This window comes from Leuciscus leuciscus, assembly GCF_965113295.1.
Source record: "Leuciscus leuciscus genome assembly, chromosome: 25".
Lineage (NCBI taxonomy): Eukaryota > Metazoa > Chordata > Actinopteri > Cypriniformes > Leuciscidae > Leuciscus > Leuciscus leuciscus.
Genome location: NC_138724.1, coordinates 16,655,484 through 16,677,010, shown reverse-complemented (window position 1 = coordinate 16,677,010; position 21,527 = coordinate 16,655,484). Strand labels below are relative to the sequence as shown.

Here is a 21,527-nt window from a genome sequence, read left to right as displayed (position 1 = left end):
AACTTCATCTGGTGACGCATATGTGGAGTATTAAAAAATATATATATATTGGTGTAGAAACAATCGTCACTCAGATACAGCTAGTTCACAAATAATTACAAAGAACTGCCATGTAACACGTTGAATTAAACGTGAAAGACTGAAATAGCCTTTTTATTGTAAAACATACTCCAATAATCAGTTTTATTTACAACTGTGAAAAAATATAATTTTTTAAAAAATATTTAAGCATTTTAAATAAAAATATGAGAAACAATAAATAAAAAAAATCTCATTTGTGATGATGCAAGTGACACAATGCCCCGTACAACGTCACTTAACATGCAAAAAAACGCAAAATAATCCCATTGTCATATGGACAAAGCACAATAAATATAAATGTAAAATGACATTTTATGACCATTAAAAAATAAATTAAGTTTGGACCCTTACATTTTAATCTCAACAATAACTTGTGATGTGCAAAAACGTACTTAATTAAAATGTAAATAATTATAATAATTTTAAAATGCTAGATAAAAATAATTTTATGGAGCCAGTGGAAATATTAACTTCTTAATATTAACTTCTTAATAAACACATTTAAGGCCTGAGCAACCGCCCATCTTTCTACTTTTTCCCCCTTCAACTTTCTTCTGTCACAGTCCGTCTCTTCCCGTCTTGGTCAGATCTATTAATATTGCACCATTCAGGGCTGAGGCACGGTGGCCCAGCGCCGAGCCGAGTGCCACAAGATGTTCCACTCTGGCAAACAGATGGCCTGCTCGTGTCTTGGCTCCTACCGCTCAATTAACCGCTAACGACCGACTGAGACGGCAGCAGCATCATCCTAACCAACACGGCCCAGTCTGGCTCTCAAACACACACACACACACACACACACACACACACACACACACACACACACACACACACACACACACACACACAGAAGGAGACTGACGACAAAACCTTGCTTGTGGACGACAAAACCAATTTAGTTTTTTGGCTTAATATATATTACACAAGAAAAGTTCACTAAGAAAAACAAAAATAAGTTCTCTATGGTATAAACTGGATTTCTAAATCAGTAAAGGATACAAAAAGAAATGTATTTATAAAATAATTTATTTAAAAATGTTTTTTATATTATATGATTTGAATATATATAGTCTATGAATTTGTTGCCACAGAGTAAATAAATGTATACAATATACACACACACACACACACACACATACACACACACATATACACATATATATATATATATATATATATATATAAAAATAAATATACACACACACACATTTATATAGATACAGGTACACTTTTGTTAGTTTTGTTATTTTTTTTTGCAATTTATATAAAAAGAAGCATGTTTGCACTGAAAACAATGACTTAATTTAAATATTAGGGCTTTTTATTAGGGATTGTGTGTCGCTAGTGCACTAAAATGCCATAACTTTAGAAAATTCGCACCTCAGACCTTCAAAAAAACCCAAACATTTATTTTAATATAATTGACAAACCAGTGAACAGCCTCTCCTGCTGGATTCATATGAGTCTCTTGTGTGGTCAAGGCTTGAATCACTTTATTTCCTCCAGTAACTGACAGTGATAGAAAGCTTTTTATGGACCATCTATAGGCCATTATGGCTTGCTAATAAGGGCAAGCATGGAGGAGTGTGTCACAGGGAGAGTGTGTGATTATGGGATGGAGGGTGAAGGGGATGTGAGTAATTATATTAAGGTTGGAGCATGACTGCTCATCACTGTCCCTAATTTGAGGACACATTCACAGCCTGAACTTTTTGATTGCAAATATACACTTTTTTTTTTTTTGAGTCACTTCTGAGGATGCACACACAGTCCAATGAATCTAGTGTTCACATTCCCTGTAGTTAAGAGGAAAGAAAATCCAAATATTGGTCTTTGAATCACCAACAGCTCACTGAACCTAATCCCTGTATCAAACGACAGCTGACGCAAACAAAAAAGTTGAGTCCTACAACAGCATCACTTATTGATTTTCCTTCAGGCCACTTGTATTGATTGTGAGCTTGAAAATCTGAGACTTGAAGGCTAATATATAATATAATAATATATATGTAATATAATATACTACAATTATCTATCTATCTATCTATCTATCTATCTATCTATCTATCTATCTATGATGTTTTCGATGATCCCAAATGTGGTGTGAAATCAGATTAAAAGATTGACAAATTTGTAATGCCATAAACATGTACATGTGCTTACATTACAATAGCAGCTGATGCAGGTAAACAGATATTGCCGAAACTGTCTGAACAAACGGATCGGATTTCATTACTTGCAATCCTAAAGATTGCAAAAAATCTCATCTGAATCTAAAGATAGAGAGGACTGAAGTCTATTTTGATTATATATATATATTCTATATAAGACACATTTTGTAGTCAATCATATAGTATGCATGTGATCTACTGCAAAATCCGTTCCCCCTCCGTTCGTTTCCCTGAAAACAGGCCCACTCCCCCACAGATGTCACATCCCAGAAGGCATGGGAAAAGCAGCACATTCAGGTGGCTTTTGTGGCTCCCTTTTAGCTGAACACAGAAGTTTGAACAAAGGCTGGGGAGTCTTTACAAAGAGCCAAACGCAGACAGAGTCATTCAGAAGCTGAATGGATAACAGAAGGTGCTCACTCGGAGCAGGTATGGAGCGACAATGGGGACGAAAAGGGGGGGGTGTTAACGAAAAGGGTGTTAACATATATATATATATTGCAGATTGAGATATATATATATATATATATATATATATATATATATATATATATATATATATAACATAACAAATGTATTAATTTGCACCATTGGCTGTGTACATCCACCCAACTTGTAGTCGATTGTGGACTATTTACCCGCATATGTTCCTAACGCCTGTTCCAATTTCATCACACGCACACAGGCATAAACATACTAACTCAGTCCCAGCAGGGATCTTTTATTCAACGCTGTAAATGGAGGAGACGGGATGCAAGTGGATGGTTTTCCTATTTGGGTTGTATTGATTGGAAGTGTTTATCCCTGTCTTAACCGTGAGCCCTCACTCAGCCGGAGGGCTACATCCCTCCCCGTCAGTCATACAATATAAACCCCTCCTCTATTATATTATCACCAACACATCACACACTCACTTACGAGCAGGCACAAATGGAATCAACAGACTTTATGCTAATTTTGCAAATGTATTTAAAACGTTCTCATTCTATGACGGACAGAACCCAATCTATTCTTATGAATCAGTTTCCTTTTTTTGTAAATCAAAGCCGTCCAGCACAACCAGTGAAGTCTAATCGATTCCTGAACGAATGATTCTATGCCAGTTCATTTTAGTGAATCAAAACCACTCAAAACAACCAGTGTAGTCCGACTTCTGAACAAATGACTCATGCGAGACCGATTCTTTTTAGTGAATCAAAACTATTCATCACTACCAGTGAAGTCCAAGCAATTCCTGAATAAATGATTCTTATATGTCGGCTCGTTTTAGTGAATCAAAAACATACAGCGCTACCCAATGGAATCCCAGACGAATGATTCTTCCCAATAAGTTATTTTCAGTAATTCAAAACCACATAGCACTACCAATATATTCCAAACAGTTCCTGAACTAATTATTCTTAAGTAATTTTAGCGAATCAAAACCATTCAGAGATACTAGAGTAGTCCAACTGATTGCTAAATGAATGGTTCTTGAGTCAGTTCTTATAAGTGAATCAAAAACATCCAACACAACCATAATAGTCCAGCATCCAAATTAATTAATTGTATGAACTGGTTCTTTTCAATTAATCAAAAACATACAATGCAACCAGTGTAGCCCAATCGATTCCCAAACAAATGATTCCTAACGATTCCTAAACAAATGATTTTTTTTAGGAGTCAAACACATACAGCTTAAATTTGTACATTTATGCTGCAAATTATATCATCACTCGCCAAATTTTCCCCAAATATTTCTTTCTCAAGTCCTAAAAATACGTTAGGAGCCATAAGGTAACCAGAATTGTTCAGAGGACCCGCTAATAAAAACACATCATATAATATGTGTGATTCTTCAAATAACAACACACAGATTTGTGCTCTCTCTCAGCTCACCAGGCAGGAAAAGGAGTCGTTCATGCGATGTGTGAGCGTGTGTTTCTGCAGGATGAAGAACAGGCTGGTGTGGTCGAAGTTGCAGGGCATGGCAGAGATGAGCTCCTCCACTCCCTGTCTCTGAGTCTTCTCCAGACCTGTGCCAGAAACACACACAGTCAGAAGTCTGGCACACGCTGGCATACGGCGCCGTTTTGTGCTGGGAATCTCATCCCCACCATAAGAGATGGCCAGTTAATGCCCGTTCGTGCTGTTAATACATGAAGACATTCATTAGAGCAAAAGGGGGGAAAATGTATATTTCAAAGAATTGTATACGTACTACTATTCACTGTGACGGTTCACACCTTCAAACGCTGTGTTAAAAAAGACCAAAATCTGTTTTTGGTTACACAGTCTCCATCTTCGTACACATCCCGAGTGTTTGCATTTCACCTCTTTTGGCCAAAGCTACGCTGTGAAACTCAGTTTTCCACATTTCAGCTGCAAATACTGGCAGGCGCTAGGGAAGCGTGGCTGTAAACTGCTGTAAAATATTAGCACTTTGTCCACATGCCCACATAAATATCGGCACCAGAGTGCTCTAATTTATCAATCGAACCCCTTGCATTCAAACCGGCATTCAGCCTTTTAAAATAAAGGGCAGATGTTCGCTAAGCTACGATGGGCTGAATGTCCTGATCTTTAGCGCATTAAACGCTGTGTGGAAACAGCATATAAACAATAACGCGTGAGTCCCGAGCACTTAAAGCAATTTTTTCGGTGGCTGGTGAAGACAGGTGAGTTGTATGAAAGTGATGTCACTCGTTCAGACTGCGCTGATTGAGTCTCGACCTTGAGTAAAAGGAGCGCACCTTTGTGAGAGCGCTGTAATTAGGAGGAACGCGGGCGCACGTTCACTGACGGTCTGTCCCGTTTGCATTCAGACTTCCTGACACGAGGAAATTGAATGCGGGAGAGGGAGCGGAAAAAAAGCCGACACGTTGGTCATGATGCAAAGAGGGCGAGGGGTCAGGGCAAGTCAGAGAAAGAGGGAGAGGAAAGAAAGACGCGAGGCAGAAAAAGCAGGAGAAAGCACTAAAAGTGTGCCCAAGTTCATTTCCAGTCCTTTCACAAGCGTCCTCAAAATGGGCTAATGGGAGGTCTGTGAAAAGCCTAACACTCGCTGGCGGCGTGTTGAGAGCCCACATGTGCAGAGCGAGGGCCTTCACTTCTCAAGGACCACAAAAGACCAAGGCTTTTGAGACACATCTCCTGACGCCTCCATGGCCAGCGGCACCTTCTTGAGACGAGCATTAGTGATTGCTTTTATTAACGCTGCCATTTCTGGCATGCCAACGACTTCATATTGATGGGGAAAAAGCCCCGTACGTGCCTGGAAGCAGTGTGGGCATTTGTTGGTTCCCCCCAAAAACATCACTTGTTGGGTGAGCAGAAGTACGATCTCCAATCGACAAGAGTCGGCCCCATTGTCCGTCCCTTTTAATTCGATGTAGGTCATTTTACATTCATAACACCGAGAAAGGGACAGAAAAGAGACAAAAGGAGATAAAGAGGAGCGAGACGTGGTATTGATCCACGTTGCGAGTCTGACGGATCGGGTTTGACAGGAGCAGCACATTGATCCGTGTCAACTTTAAGTTACCGCTTTTGTCCACGGACAAGTGGACGGAGTCAGAGCGGAGGGGGTGCGTCGTGTTTAATCCCAGCTGAAGGGGCCGGGAACGTGCCTCGTGTGCTTCCCGGTCCAGGAGTCACGTCAGCAGTCACATCCATCTGACATCTCTCGACAAGGAGGACGAGAGCTTTATGACAGGTATCAACTGCGATATCGCAGGTACGGCCTGGCGGGTCGCTTCAAGTGAAACCAGCCAGAGTTGGGAAGACTAATGAAGCAGGACAGGACATCGGTGTTCACACGCTTGGATATGAAACCCGAGCCTTTGACGTAAAACACAGATCTGTCAATGAGAGGACGCCGTTCACTGTTGAGAATAAGGCAGTGAGACAGCTCAGAGCTGAGATCTGTGCGAATCAATCAATGATAGGAAGTCCAATGTCAGGGCGAGTTAATAACTTCACGGACTCGTGAAGCGAAACATGCTGGATTTTGTTAACAGGCATCAAATGGGTCTGGATTTTTGAGTTTTAGGTGAATTCATTGGATGGCATTTTGAAATTCGTTTTCAACAAACGATAAAATTCAATCTGTAAGAAGTATTTCTGAAAGAATGCATGACCTTTTAATTGGCCGAATACCACAGTTATCAGTGGCTTCAATGGTATTCGCACGGTAAGAACAGACAATCACGCTGTTTTCATGATCCGACAGGCACTGAGGAACTTCTCCATGCTTTTTTCATGTTCTTTATCATACGATTCGCCATCATTCAAGGTGCTTTTTGCATCCAATCTCATAGATATGAAAAGATGCATCGAAAAATGACTGTGTATGAAGTCCAGTAAGACAAGGAGACCTTGAAAAATGGTTTATGAAACGCAATGGCGGCACTTGCAAAGATAGAGCCACTTTGTGAAGTCGAGGCTTCAGGAAGACACTTTAATTATAACTCAAAAGCCATTTTTAAGTTTATAATTACCATCAGTGCTCATAAAAAAAAAAAGATGCTATACAGTGATTTCATACATATGACCAGATGAGATTGTATCTAGTTTTAAAGCATGTTCCTTAGCACTTAGATAAGGTTCTGCACTAAATGAATGCCCTGTAGCTCTCAGAGCGGTTCTTCAGGAGAGATAATGATATAAACCTCATTCGGCTCACTCTCTGTTTGTTGAAAGTGAGCAAACTGTAGCATTTCAGTTGTGTAAAGGTTCCTCCTTTCACACAGCAGCAGTGTTTGGGTTATTCAAGCCCCCCGCTGACATTTGTTTAGACTGTGTCTGTGCAGCGGCCCAATGGATCGATGGCTGGCCACCACAACCTCCAATTTCAAAGTCCATTCAAGAGGGGACAGCTGAAGGTGGCGGCAGAAAAAGAGCCCACTTTCTCTTCATTTTTACACATTCGTTTAGCAACCTTTGAAGGTTTTAAATTTTTGCATTAAAAAAATGTTGACGTGTCTGAAATCAATTGTGTATTGCAATGTCATTTGAAGATGCTTAGTACTTAAGATCATATTAGCATCTGAGAGATGAATAAAAGATAACGTACTGAGTAAGGACACAGGGGCATCTTTTTGGGCGTTTCCTCCTCTGCAGTTCTGCTGGTTCTGGGCGGGCGCTAGTGGTTTATAGGATTGGCCTGTGGCGCGGTACATGGCCTGGACCCAAAGAGCACGGTCCTGATCGTCATTGCTGGCGAATACCACCTGATCACCTTCTCGGACAGCGCTGAAGAACGCTCTACCCCCCTGAAGACCTGCAGAGATGTTGTTGTTGTTGTTGCAAATTGATCTGTTTCAGTCAGTTCAAGAACACTTTGCTAAGAAACACTGATATATATGTGTTTTTGTTGCTCACTTTATGCATCTACATCTATATATATACATATAAAACAAATAAATGCATTTTACATTTTATACAGTATACCATGAAAAACATCTAAATTATTTGGCCAGAATTGTCTCACATAAGAATGCTGTAGAGATCTTTTATAATTATAAAATAAGATGATAAATCTAAAATATATTATTTAAATATTATAAAATATGCATTTAAAATATGTTATAAACATCTATAAATGTATGGATATATTACCATAAGATTATACATAATTATGTATTTATAATCTACAATATATTACACTGTAAATATTTATAATATATATTTTATTTTTACATTTAAATTATAAAATTATACTCCCTTAAGGCACGTCGACTCAATTTGCACATTATTATTAATATTATTATTATTATTATTACAGGATATTCTGAATCTATAAATGCTGTTTCCCCCTTATTTCGTTCTCTGTAATTAAACAGATTCTGTTTTTCTTCAATATTTCACACCCACATCATTTATTTCTTTCAAATGTAAAATTCTAATTTAAGACAGGGCTCACTGAAATTTATTGTAATTATGCTTATTCATCCAATTTTATAACTGCGCACAGAAGCATTTGACTGAGTTCCTGAATAACTGGTTAGTGTTGAGGCGTGTGTGTACCTGGCTGCGGATCGGAGTAATCTACCGTATACCCGTCCAACTGCATCAGCTCATGCGGCTCGGACTTCTTCTCCCGGAAACTGCACATGGCAAATGTGTACTGACTCACCTGAGAGAAAGAGGAGATCATTGGAACATTTTTTTACAAATAAAATAAAATAAAACATGGAATTTTTTCATTTTGTGCATGGATGAATTGTGGTATTCTAATCAAATGTACTAAATTTTAAAAAATGATTACGTAAATGTTTACGCCAACAGAAAGCCATATTTCTTGCTCTTTGTGTGTGTGTGTGTGTGTGTGTGTGTGTGTTATACATCAAATTAAACAAGAGAACCTGGTGATTCAAATTATACCAGTTCCGTCGTTTCGGCTTGGCTTATTTTTTTTATTAAACCAAATGGCGTTACAAAACTAAAATAAATACTACAAAATGAGTTTTCTTTTGGAAAAACTCATTCTCTAGAAGTAAACACAAAACGCATGAAAACCGTTAAAAATAAGTGCTTTTCCCCGCAACCAATGAATTTAATATAAATATAAAGATGTAATTAGTGTCAACCCACCTGAACAAGCACAAAATATCTCCTCTTCCATCGCTTCCACACTCGCTGGCCTAAAGCGTAAAGATACCTACACAGAAAAGCACATTATGATGAGTGTCATGGATAAATCGAATTGACATGAGGAAAAAAATAATCATGTTAAAAATACCATAATCATCAAGCCAAGGTTTAAAACCCATAGTTTATGGAGTTTAGTTGCTGCCATTCATTAAATCCCGAAAAGCCTGAATTCTATCATGTTCACTGAATGACGGAGAATCGTAGGCTATTGATTAACACACATTCTTGAAAATATAACAAAAAAGAAGGATGCGTGCAGAAATATGGGTGAGGTGAAATCAATTCTTCATAAATGGACACATGGGGGGAAAAAAACAACCCCAGTCAAGGTTGAGGGAGCAATGAGTGCATGGAAGCGTGCCAGTCCGGGTTAACATGTGGCAGAGGTAATCTTCCACTTGTGAAAGTGATTTTCAGCTCACTCTCCGACACCTTTCTGATACACATGATCCCATTTAGACGGCAACAATGGCCGGCTAACGGTGGGCAGGACGACCTCCGGGTGAACACAGGCACTTTCCAGCCGACTTCGCTCACTCCGCGTCAGATAAATGATAATAATATTCTAAATATACACAACATTTGTTTGATTATAATGAAAAAGTTCATGTTTTCCTATCAGTAGTGTAGATAAGAAGCAGTCAGCGGGTGGAGAAGAACTGCAATAATAGAGCTTTAAAATGTTTGACATGATTAATTCAGATTATTTAATTTCACACATTAAGAAATTAATAGTTGTATTATAAATTATAATATCATAAAACACAACACTGCACTGTAAAAAGTGATCAGTTGACTTAACTTAAAAGTGAGGAAACCTGTAGCCTTAGTAATAAACTTTATACGTAATTGAAAAAATTAAGTTATGTGAACTTGACAAATCCACAAAACAATTTTTTTTTTCAATTACGCATGAAGTTTATTTAATAATTTTAATCCAACGGGTTTCCTCACTTTTTTTTAAAGTTAAGTCAACGGATCACTTTTTAAAGTGTGGCTAAATGAAACCACTATGTTGAATCAGACTCAGAGAAATCCTCTGCAGCAGATTTGATGTATAATTTCTTCAAACCTACTCAGCAGAAAGTGCTCAACCTGTTTGTAGGCTGTAAAAACTATTTAAATCGCCCCGGCCTGTTCCCAGGGTCCACCAACATCTGGGAAAAGTCAATAGGTTTGTCACTTATAAATTGCACAACGCACGTTAAGATACTGTATTGAGCTTTTAAACATAATACAACTGTTAAGCTCACAATTTATGCCAATATGACTGTAAAAAGCTAGATTAAACACATTATTATAAGAAAGCTTCCTTAGATGTTATTACAACGGTAGCAGTGCCCCCATGTGTTTGAACGGCAGTATTGCAGATCAAATAATTTGAGTCACAAATGCAATGTGCGGTTGTAACCGAATGGGAAGGTTAATGAAGATTTTATGAGAGAAAAATGTGAACGTGTAAAAAGGGGCTTTAATGTGAGCCCTGGCCCTCAAACGAATGAGGGCAAAGATGGTTTTAAAGAGGTACAAAGAGAAGTACGAAAAAAAAGGAGCATGGGGGAGAAAGAAAGCGTGAGCGAGACAGACTGATCAGACTAGAGCTAGCAGCTCTCTCTCTCTCTCTCTCTCTCTCTCTCTCTCTCTCAGGGCCGCGCTGGGTCACTCCACAAAACTGAATGCCTCCCAATTCTTCAGTCGCTCTGCTGATAAACAGATGGCTTCCTTTAATGGGGTGCACTCAACCTGAAAATCCCGCTCCCTCTCTTCCCATGCACTGGGACAGTCATCAGGTGTTTGTTTTGGTGGATGTGAGCGGGTATATGGGCAACTGGACAAAACCGAAGACTGAAAGGGTATGATTTTGGTCTTGTGAATCTCTAAAGACCTGTTGAAGAAATCAGATATTTGTCTAACTGGAAAAATGAAGAAATTTAAATAAAATGAACTATAATGTACAATTAATTTGATTTAAACTTTGCTCTTTAGGTAGGTAAAAAGTAATTTACAAAACACTTATAAACAAATTATTAATATATTTTAATTAATATTTAATGTTCTATATAAATTTTTTGTTTACTTGTGTTTAATGCTGCCAAATTTATATCTAACTTTTTTAATGTAGCTATTTATTTGAATGTTCATTTTTAATTTGTGGTACTTTTGTTGCTTTTATAAATACCAAATAAAATGTTTTGACCAGAAAAATTTATATTATAATGCCTTTTTATTTGAATTGTTCATGTGTTTTCCTCCCTTGTCCTGCTTTTATACCAAATCAGAATTTAATTCATTTTATAATGCTTTCTTTTAATTTTTGATTTACTTATGTTTACTGTTGTCAAATGTTTATTCAAATGTTATTTAATGATGCTATTTATTTGTTCATTATTTCATTTTTAATTTATAATCTGTTTTTCCTCCCTGACCGGCATATTCCAAGTTTTCCGAAGCCACATTTGTGTGAAGACCAGGCTGAAATTGGAGTCATTATTCATTAAAATATTGTCTGATGGAAAAAGATAACAGAAGAGGGTAAAGTAAGCAATTAAATATTGTATAAAATGTCACAATCATATAAATTTGATTCTCAATATGTCTCAGCACAAAAGTATGCCCCTATGTCTGTGTGAGAATGGCCTGGGATAGTTTGAATCTGTCTGAGCATGTAAATGGTCGCCGTCCTCTGCAAAGGTAATTCCAGGTTGAAGAGGCTTCTGCCAATTAGGACAGGGCTCTCAGAGAGCCGCTCTATAGAGGAATCACGCAGGGCCTCAGTGTAATTAGCAGGCTGATGGCACTGATATGACCCCTGACCCCGTCCCGCTAAGGGAAGGACCCCAGCAGCTGGTCCCGCACATCTTCTCTGCTCATACTCACTTTTGGAAACTATGGCATTTACGGGCTCATACTGGATGAGTGAAAAGACAGAAGGATCCGACAGAAGGATCCGATTTTTTGTCATAAAATGAACTGACATTTACAATTCATTTGATTTAAAACATTGCTGTTTTAAAAAAGTAGGAAAAAAAAGGTTAAAAGTTTTTTTTAGTTTTTTTTTTTACAAATAAATAATTATTTTTTTCTTTTCTTTTTTTAAAGGGACAATGTGTAGCTTTTTAGGTATTTTATTATCTAAAATCTATATTTTTATTCATAAATATGCCCTCAATGGTGTACAAATACCTATGCCAATGTTCAGAATAATCCTCGTAAACGAAGAATTTATTATCTTTATATACATGGGACGGGTAAGTCCACGGAGGCTTCCATGTAGTTCCGCCATCTTGAAAAACTATAATAGCAGAGAGGGACAAAAAGTACTAGGCCAACGCGTTTCCACAACGCGTTTCGTTCAGAGCCAGCGTCACGTGACTGAAGCCAGCAGAAGCGGAGGAGCAGAGCAGTGAGAGGCGCTTGTCACTGCCGCGGCAAGTTTAAAAGGCTGCACTGCACGGTTATTTATACACCGTTCATTCATACATACATGTGAGTCACAGGATAAGGAGTCCTCGTCGTCGAAAAAGTCCAAAATAGATCGTAAAAGGAAACGTGACCGGAGATTACAAAAACAAGGGTTACTGTCAGGATAGCTAATGCAGGAGAAAGCTTTCAAAAGAGACCCTGAAGTTGCCTGCTTTCTTCTCGACAGGTAAGTCAATGTTACAGTCTTAATTACAAGCTTTTTTTTCATTGCTTGGTTGTGTACTTTATTATATAGACAGTCGAACATTTATAGTTAAAAGTTAAACAGGCTCTTTGATGAATAGCAGCTATTGAGTAAAGTAACGTTAGAGAAGGCTCTGATGATGATGATATCTAACAATGCACATACTTCAAAAAATATAACGAGTAAAGAAGGCATTACTACTAATTACCATAGTCAATGTTTTTGACAGTCAGTAGTTCATACTGTAACATTCTTTTTTTCGTTGTTTCAAGTTTCAGTTTGTTTTAAATAACAAACATGTTCACCCGAAGAAAAACTCGAAGTGCTATTATAAGACATCCTGTCATAGCTTTTAGGTACATAACGGCTACCGTAGATGCAACGCGCATTTGAAAAAGTGAGGCGCTGGAGAGCATTATTCGTTTGAATGCAAAATACAATTTCACCACTAGATGGGAGAAATTCCTACACAATGTCCCTTTAAACTTATGTTTAATGTTGCCAATTTCTTAATGCTTTTTTTTTTTAAATGTTGCTATTTATTTGAATGTTCATTATTTAATTTTTATTATGTATTATATTATAATTTTAAATATGTATTTTCAATGCTTTTAAAAATATAAAATCTGACTATTTATATATTAAAAAATATTTTAAAAATATTATAAATATTATATATATAAAAATATTTTTTTCCTTTAATTTTTTTACTTATTTTAACTTATGTTGCCACATTTTTAATTGATGTTATTTCATTTAGCTATTTATTTTAATTTTCATTATAAAATGTTTCCTCTCTTGTAATTTTGTTGCTGTAAAAAAATGCCAAATCTGAATTCATGACCAGTTAAATAAATTAATTAATAAATTAATAAATTAATTAATAATAGGAGTTGTAAGCCCCTTTCACACAGAGCATTGATCCCAGAAAATTGCTAGAGTGCCTTCTGTGTGAACGCAAACACGTCCCAGGATTGATCCCGGGATGGGGACCTAGTAACATTGCCGGGATCCCAGAACTGTGTGAACAAAAGGCAGGATCAATGCCGTAAGGGATGTCGTACACTGTAAAAAATTATATGATCAATAAGTTATGACAACATATGTTTTTACATTGCTTTAACTCATCAAAATAAGTTAAGCAATTTTCAACTTTTTTTTAATAAGTTATACAAGATTCAACTCATTTAAAGTCAGTTTAAAGTAATTTAAGTTGAAATGACTTAAACATCCAATTTGATTGTACTTAAAATTGAAGGCAGCAACTTTATTTTTACAGTGTAGTGATGATGCTGAAGCTGAGATCGTTCGCCAGCTTAGTGGAATCAGGAAACATGATGCGTTAGTTTATGATCGAATCAGGAAAAAAAAAACGCACAAGCGTGGCTTGGAGAGAAATCGCAGATCATAAGCAATCTTAAGACATAAGCGGAGACATTATACAGTGCCCTCCACAATTATTGAACCCCCTGGTAAATATGATCAAAATTGGCTGTAAAAAATAAATCTGCATCGATTATCCTTGTGATCTTTCATTCAAAAAATGTGCAAAATTCTAACTTTTCATTGAAGTAAAAGAATTGAAAGTGGGGGGAAATCACATTATGAAATAAATGTTTTTCTCCAAAACACGTTGGCCACAATTATTGAAACCCCTAGAATTTTTTACGAGTAAAATATCTCTGAAGTATATTCCCATTAATATTTACCTTTTTTAGTACACCAGGGGGACTAGGAACATGAAACTGTCCAGCTATGACTTCGTGTTTCACAGGAGTTTAAATATGAGGAAACACAAAGGCCAAATCCCCTTAATCATCCATCACAATGAGTAAAACCACAGAATATAGTTCTGATGCGTAGCAAAAGATTGTTGAGCATCACAAACTAGAAAGTGGCTGTAAGACAGTAGCTAAAGAATTGAAAATCCCCATTTTGACCATCAGGGCAATAATTAAGAAGTTATAACCAACTAAAGATGTTATGAATCTGCCAGGAAAAGGACGTGTGTCTATACTGTCTTAATGCACGGCGAGTATGAAAGTTTGAGTGGCCAAAGACTCTCCAAGGATCACAGATGGAGAATTGCAGAGATTAGTTGAGTCTTAGGGTCAGAAAGCCTAAAAAAAAAATTATCAAACAACCCCTACATCCCCACATGTTGTTTGGGAGGCTTTAAAAAAAAAACTCCTCGCTCATCCAAAAACAAATTCCAGCAAATTTAATTGTCAGACACGACTGGATCTTCAAACAACACAGGGTTCTGTGGTCAGATGAGACTAAAACAGAGCTTTTTGGCAGCAAACACACTAGATGGGTTTGGTGAACACAAGGATAAAAAGTACCCCATGTGTACAATTTAATATACCATTGGATCTTTAATGTTGTGGGCATATTTTTCTGCTGGAGGTCCTGGACTTCTTGTTCAGATACATGGCATTGTGGATTCTATCAAATATCAACAGATAAAAAATCAAAACCTGATGCTTTCTGCTAGAAATCTTATAATGGGCCGTGGTTGGATCTTCCTTCAGGACAACGATCCAAAACAAACATCAAAATCAAAACAAAAATTTGTTGTGGAGCACAAAATGAAGCTTCTGCCATGACCGTCCCAGTCCCCTGACCTGATGAGTGGAGTGAACTGAAGAGGAGAAGCACCAACATGGATCTGGGAATCTGAAGGATCTGGAGAGATTCTGTGTGGAGGAATGATCTCTGATCTCTTGTCAGGTGTTCTCCAAACTCATCAGGCATTATAGGAGAAGACTCAGAGCTGTTATCTTGGCAAAAGGAGATTGCAAAAACTATTTAATAAAAGGGTTTCAATAATTGTGGCCAACGTGTTTTGGAGAAAAACATTTATTTCATAATGTGATTTCCCCCCACTTTCAATTCTTTTACTTCAATGAAAGGTTAGAATTTTGCAAATTTTTTGAATGAAAGATCACAAGGATAATCGATGCAGATTTATTTTTTGCAGCCAATTTTGATCATATTTACCAGGGGGTTCAATAATTGTGGAGGGCACTGTATGTCATATCGATGTCACAGATCTTTACAGGATGTGTGTGAACTCATGTACAGATTCCAGAAAATCACTGGCAGTGTGAACGAACCAAAATCAAACCATCCTAGGACAAATAATATGTATTTTCCGGAATATCCGTGTGAAAGGGGGTAGATAGAGCTAGTTTTGGGGATTTTATGAATAATCTTGGGAGTGTCAGTGTGTCAGACAAGATACCATTTCCTGAGAGACTCCTGGAAGTCCAAGTAAACTTAATGTGTGACATTAAGGGGGACTCACAAGAACTGAAATATACAATCACCAGACACAAGATGGCACTATAATCACGCTTTTCCCAATGTAACTCATTCATGTAAACTTGCTTTGAGCTGAATGGGTTTGGGGTTTTTCAAACAAATGCTAAACAAATTATATACAGTAAATATATTATCATTACAAGTTTACCTAAGGACTTATCCATTCTATATTTATATAATAATACAGATTATTCCCCCCATGTGAAAAAAGACCCTTATATTATTAAATAAATGTAATTTATCCGTGGAATTTCTTTATAGTTCTAAAGTGTGCATTGTTTTTCCCTCATGTCTTATATAATATAAACAAGCAAGAACATATTCAGATCCTGGAGGTCAGAATATGAGCATCATTATTGACGTACCCGCTATGCTTCATGTTGGGGGGCTTGTCCATGCGGACCGCCAGTTTGATTTTCAGATCCACATCTTGGCTGTTCTTAGGCACTACCATCTTGTGAAACTCTGCCGTTTTGGGCCCGTTTGTGGTGGGGTGAAGGACCACCTAGACAGAACGAGAGAGAAAAAAAAAAGAGAAATGATTAGGACTGATACACCTGGATGGGCAGCTGGAGAAATAGGTGTGAAGGGGATGACGGGAGACGAGAGAAAAAGAGGGTTACTATCGGAGAGAGAGAGACGGCAGGAGAAAACGGATGGAGGAGGTGCAGTCTGTTTGGTGCGAGTCTCTAATGGGGAGTCTCCATCTGTTACTGTGGGAGCGTGAGCCCTAATGACTAGAGATTTCCCTCGCCTGTAGCTCACTTTCCCCTCGCACACATACGGACACATGTGCACGCACGTCACGGTTCACACACTGAGTGCGGAACATCTGTTCCCGCAACATCGGCTAATTATTGAGCACATTGTGGAGATCGAACGCAGAGGAAGCTTGCTGTAAACCTCAGTGGTGGATGGACAGACAGACACACACTTGTCTCACCCTGCCCAGCTCTTTGTCCTCCAGAGCCAGGACTCCAGTGCTTTCGGTGAAGAGTTTGACTTTGACCGCGGGCAGGGGGTGTGTGGTGGTGAAATCTCCTTGTGTGCCCCACCTGTGGCAGAAGAAAACAAATCAGCCGTCACAATAGGAGACTTCATTTTGCATTAACCACTTCTCCAGACCCACAATGGAGTGCCTGCTGAATATTTCATGTCTTTGTTTGATTAAATTAGTATGTGGGATGGTAAAGTATCTATTTGTTTTTGTTAGAAAACAAGTGTTTACACTGTTTATTCAATGTTAAACAAGTATGATATTCATAAGGTTCAAATTAAATAGTAAAATAAAATGTTTTGTTTGTAAAATGGAAGTAATCTGCATTCAAACATGTATATTCCTGTCTCAAAATTAAACTAATTTGGGGGTGAGCTGATGCTTGAAGCCTCACTCTTAAAGCAAGACTTAAAATAAGTCTTGAATCCAAAGGCTACACTTAAAAACATGACTCTAGATGTAAGGCTTGACTTAAAAAGACTCCAAAAGCACAACATAAAAACAAATTTCAATTTCAGAAACATGACTTTACTCCAAAAGCAATACATAAAACACAACTTGACATCAAAAACAAAACTTTAAAACGTGACTTAAAGCTGCAGTCTGTAGTTTTCCCTCTTTGTCGCCATCTCTGTTAGAAATCTGCAATTGCAGTTATTCGCGGAATTATCAACTTTACGTGGGTTGTGCCTCGGCACGGCACAGCGCGGATGAATACAATGTTTTGAGGAGAATGTGCGGCTGTCTGTCACCGCGCCGGTGTGGAGACTGTCATTCGCAATCACAGATTCTACTTTTTGGAAGTATGACCAACATGTTTTCATCGGAAAATGTAATCTGAACAAGTAAGTAACATCCACTTTTGTTCTGACCAACTAAGGGAATAAAAGCATTGAAGTAAATCACGCTGATTAAATTTAACGATCACTTATCATATCACGTCAAATATTTACAACGGGTGAATCTCCAGTTGTCACTGGTGATTGTCGTTTGAACCTTTCTGGATCCACCATCAAATTGCTAAGTTTAATTATATCTAGTGCTGTGAGAAAAGGCTATAAATCTCAACCTCCAACATCCTCACACGCAATATAGCCTACTAGCTGAGACACCTTCTTTATGTGACGTAATGACGCAAAGACATGCTCAAATTTCCCGTGGAAATCCACCAGTACCACTGGAATTAAATACATTATTACAAGCTTATCGTTTTGAATCGAGCTAAGGCCAGCAGATCGTTTTGAACACTGGCTGGGTACTTGCTCAAAAAATTATTTTGGATTATTTTTAACCCAAAAAAAGTTACGGACTGCAGCTTTAACTTCAAAGACAAGACTTAAGAACAAATTTTTACTCAGAATACATGACTTCAAAAAAATCTATTTAAATACATTTTAAAATGAACTTTAAAACAAGTCTTGACTTTAAAAACAAGACTTACAAACATAACTTGACTATTTAGCCAAAACATTAAAACAATTTTGTCCCAAAAACATGACTTGACCCCTAAAGCGAGACAAAAAAAAACGAATTTTCACTCCAAAACAACACTCGACACCAAAACTAGACTCAAAAACATCACATCAAAAGGCTTAAAAACTAATTATGACTCGAACATGACTTGACTTCAAAAGCAACTTAAAAAACAAAAACTGACTCCAAACTCTGCTCTTTGGAGACTCTAAAAGCATGACCAAAAAAACAAACAGATTTTGACTCTAAAAACATAACTTGACTCCAAAAGGCAAGACTTTGAAAAAAAAACTAAACCAAAAAAAAAAACACACAAACCAAACACATCTTGACTCCAAAAAACAAAACAAAATTTGACTCTAAAAGCAAGACTTTCAGAGAAGTTGGCAGAGCATGACTAAGAGTCGTCTTCAAGTATGGCATGTTTGCATATCAGCTTGTGAGTGTGTGTCTATGTGTGAGTTTCTGAGATAGGATCACCATAAAATACAGACATACTGTATATCTATATTTGAGTAAACACACAATAACGCAATCCAACTGACTCTCTCTCTCAAGCGGGCCAACAGATGCTTATGTCAAACTGACTGTAGGAGTCGGCTCCCACATCTAATTCAGTTCTTCCCACAGACAGCGTTCTGTATGTCATATGGCAAGCCAAGCATGTTTTCTCTATAGTATAAGAACTAAACCGAGGCTTGGTTGAGCTTGGTTGAGGCTCAACTTGGTTGAGCTTGAGCTTATAGCATATGAGATCTGAATATATTGATGAAGAAACTATACACTTGAGCAGAACGAATTAATCTCTTAAATCAAATTAGGCATTAACTCCTTAATCAAGATTCAGCACACTCATACACTTTTCACAGCTAGTCTAGACTGTGTCTATAGCAAACACTGAGTCATAGAGCTGAATCACAGTCTGGTTAGACAGTCTCGGTATCTGAGCCTCTGTGTGAACCTCGGCTGGGTGTCTATGAGCCTTATGATGTTACCAAGGATGTGTGCAGTATCTGGACAATGCTATCTATTAGCCTTCCCATCCATCTCAATGGGATTCAGCATTTGCCATTGACAATGACAGAGGAGATCCTTTTGTCTTCACTCTTATTGACATTATCTAAAGCCCAAAACCGCCTTGGGGAGTTAATTCAGTGGAAAGATATTTTGGGAGGTCTGTTTTTGTTACTGGTCTAAAATTGACCTCTCACCACCTAGAGGCTGTATGAAGCCCCAAACCAAGAAAAGAGGACCATTTAATAAGCAAACTGTTGCCAAGGCAACAAAACAACAGTTCTTTGCATCTCATAAAAAGCAGTTCAGTGATGCAATTCATAATTCACATTAAAAGGATTTTCTTAATTTAGTCGCATTTGTGAGCAACACACTCATGTCGACAAAACCAGCCACTGAGAATAATCATCTTTAAAACTCAAGAGATCTGCAGTGGAGAGTTTAATCTTTCAGTTCTGCAAGGAAAAGCTATTTAAAAAAGAAAGAAAAGCAGCATTCAAAGTCTTTAAAAAACAAACAAGTAAAAACAATTTGAAGAAAATTTGTCTCATTACGCTTTCATTTGTAGGCTATGTGCAAAAAGCCAATAAAAGACCTCAAATAAACATCTAATGCCTTAAAATAATGCCTTGCCACATTCTCTGTAATCACATTTCCAGGAAATGACCCTGGCCAGATTAAAATGTAATTCTAATTTAACTCCAACATAGGACTTCCACTTGGAATACTCGTTACATTAAAGGAGTTTCGTCCTTCACTGATAAAGTCAACATTGTAATTTAGTTTTACATGATTTTGAGGAATTTTTCAGTATATTTTTCATGATATGACCCTTTTAACATAAATGGCCACATGCATGAATCTATAGATCAGCAAGATCTGAATCCTCTGTGATAATTAACGTCACACTGTCAGGTCAAATGTGAGCATTAGCAGATATAACCACATGACTGGCAGACAATAACACACCAAAATCATCTCACAAGCCACTCATTCACCTTGATGAGATTAAAAGTGAAAGTGCCCGCTAGAGGAAAATATATATATATATAACTATATATAACTATATATATATATATATATATATATATATATATATATATATATATATATATAACTATATATATATATATATATATATATATAACTATATATATATATATATATATATATATATATATATATATATATATATATATATATATATATATATATATATATATATATATCTATCTATCTATCTATATATATATATGATCATATAAAATGATCATGACAAGCGGTAAAAATAAAAGTATAAATATTTATTATTAATGGCATTTGTTTTATAATATTGGGTTGACCGAAATGGGAAGGAAAACTAACTAAATTTCAAGGTTCACATTTAATTCAGAGGGATTGTTTTCTTCAAGGCCTATTAAACCATTTACCGCAGTCAAATAGGAGAAGTAACACAAAACAGTCAACTAGAATCAAATCTTTGCATTTATCGAATCGAAGAAAAACCGAGAATCGATTTTCAATCGAATTGTGACCTCAAGAATTGATTAGAAAAGGTACCAAAAGATTTCCACCCCTAATATATATATATATATATATACATATACATACACACACACACACATACACATATACATACATACATGTACATATATAAACGTATACACATACAGTTTTGGTGGATATAGCAAAATCCACACAAAAAAGACCCACATTGCTTCTAACAAAATTAGGAGCAACATCGAATCTCAAGCTGTTCATCGATGGGCCATTTCTTCAAGACTTTGCGTTCCTTGCATCCGTTTAGAATATCTTGCTGGATAACTGGCCAAATGAGTGTGATCTGAGTCATATTTCCAAGCAACGCTACATTCTTAAAGGCCACCTGCCTTTCACAGAGAGCGAGAAAAGCTCATCTAGGCTTGATGAATTCCTCCTCCTTGTCATGTCGTGCCCATACTGGAACTCCTGGAGGTGAGATTGATTCAAGAGCTCTCGGAGAAAAAGACTCCTGCATTTAACTGGTCAAAGTAGCAATCAGTTCAAGTCAGCAATCAAAGTACAATCAAAAATAAAATACTGAGAACACCATTTACTAACTAAATTAAAGTAACCGCATCTATAAATACACAATAACTCCACAACTACTCAACAAACAACAAAT

General features: G+C 37.1%; 1 protein-coding gene across 7 annotated transcripts in view; it reads right to left on the bottom strand.

Moving 5' to 3' along the window:
• cadps2 (Ca++-dependent secretion activator 2) overlaps positions 1 to 21,527 on the bottom strand; it is a 156,149-nt gene that overhangs the window by 40,415 nt on the left and 94,207 nt on the right. For all 7 annotated transcript variants that reach the window (XM_082159265.1, XM_082159262.1, XM_082159261.1 and 4 more), the window contains 6 exons: positions 16,823 to 16,934; positions 16,245 to 16,384; positions 8,826 to 8,892; positions 8,259 to 8,367; positions 7,306 to 7,512; positions 4,131 to 4,267 (listed from right to left, as the gene is read on the bottom strand). In XM_082159265.1, coding sequence (XP_082015391.1) covers positions 4,131 to 4,267; positions 7,306 to 7,512; positions 8,259 to 8,367; positions 8,826 to 8,892; positions 16,245 to 16,384; positions 16,823 to 16,934 — 772 coding nt within the window. The remainder of the gene's footprint in view (positions 1 to 4,130; positions 4,268 to 7,305; positions 7,513 to 8,258; positions 8,368 to 8,825; positions 8,893 to 16,244; positions 16,385 to 16,822; positions 16,935 to 21,527) is intronic.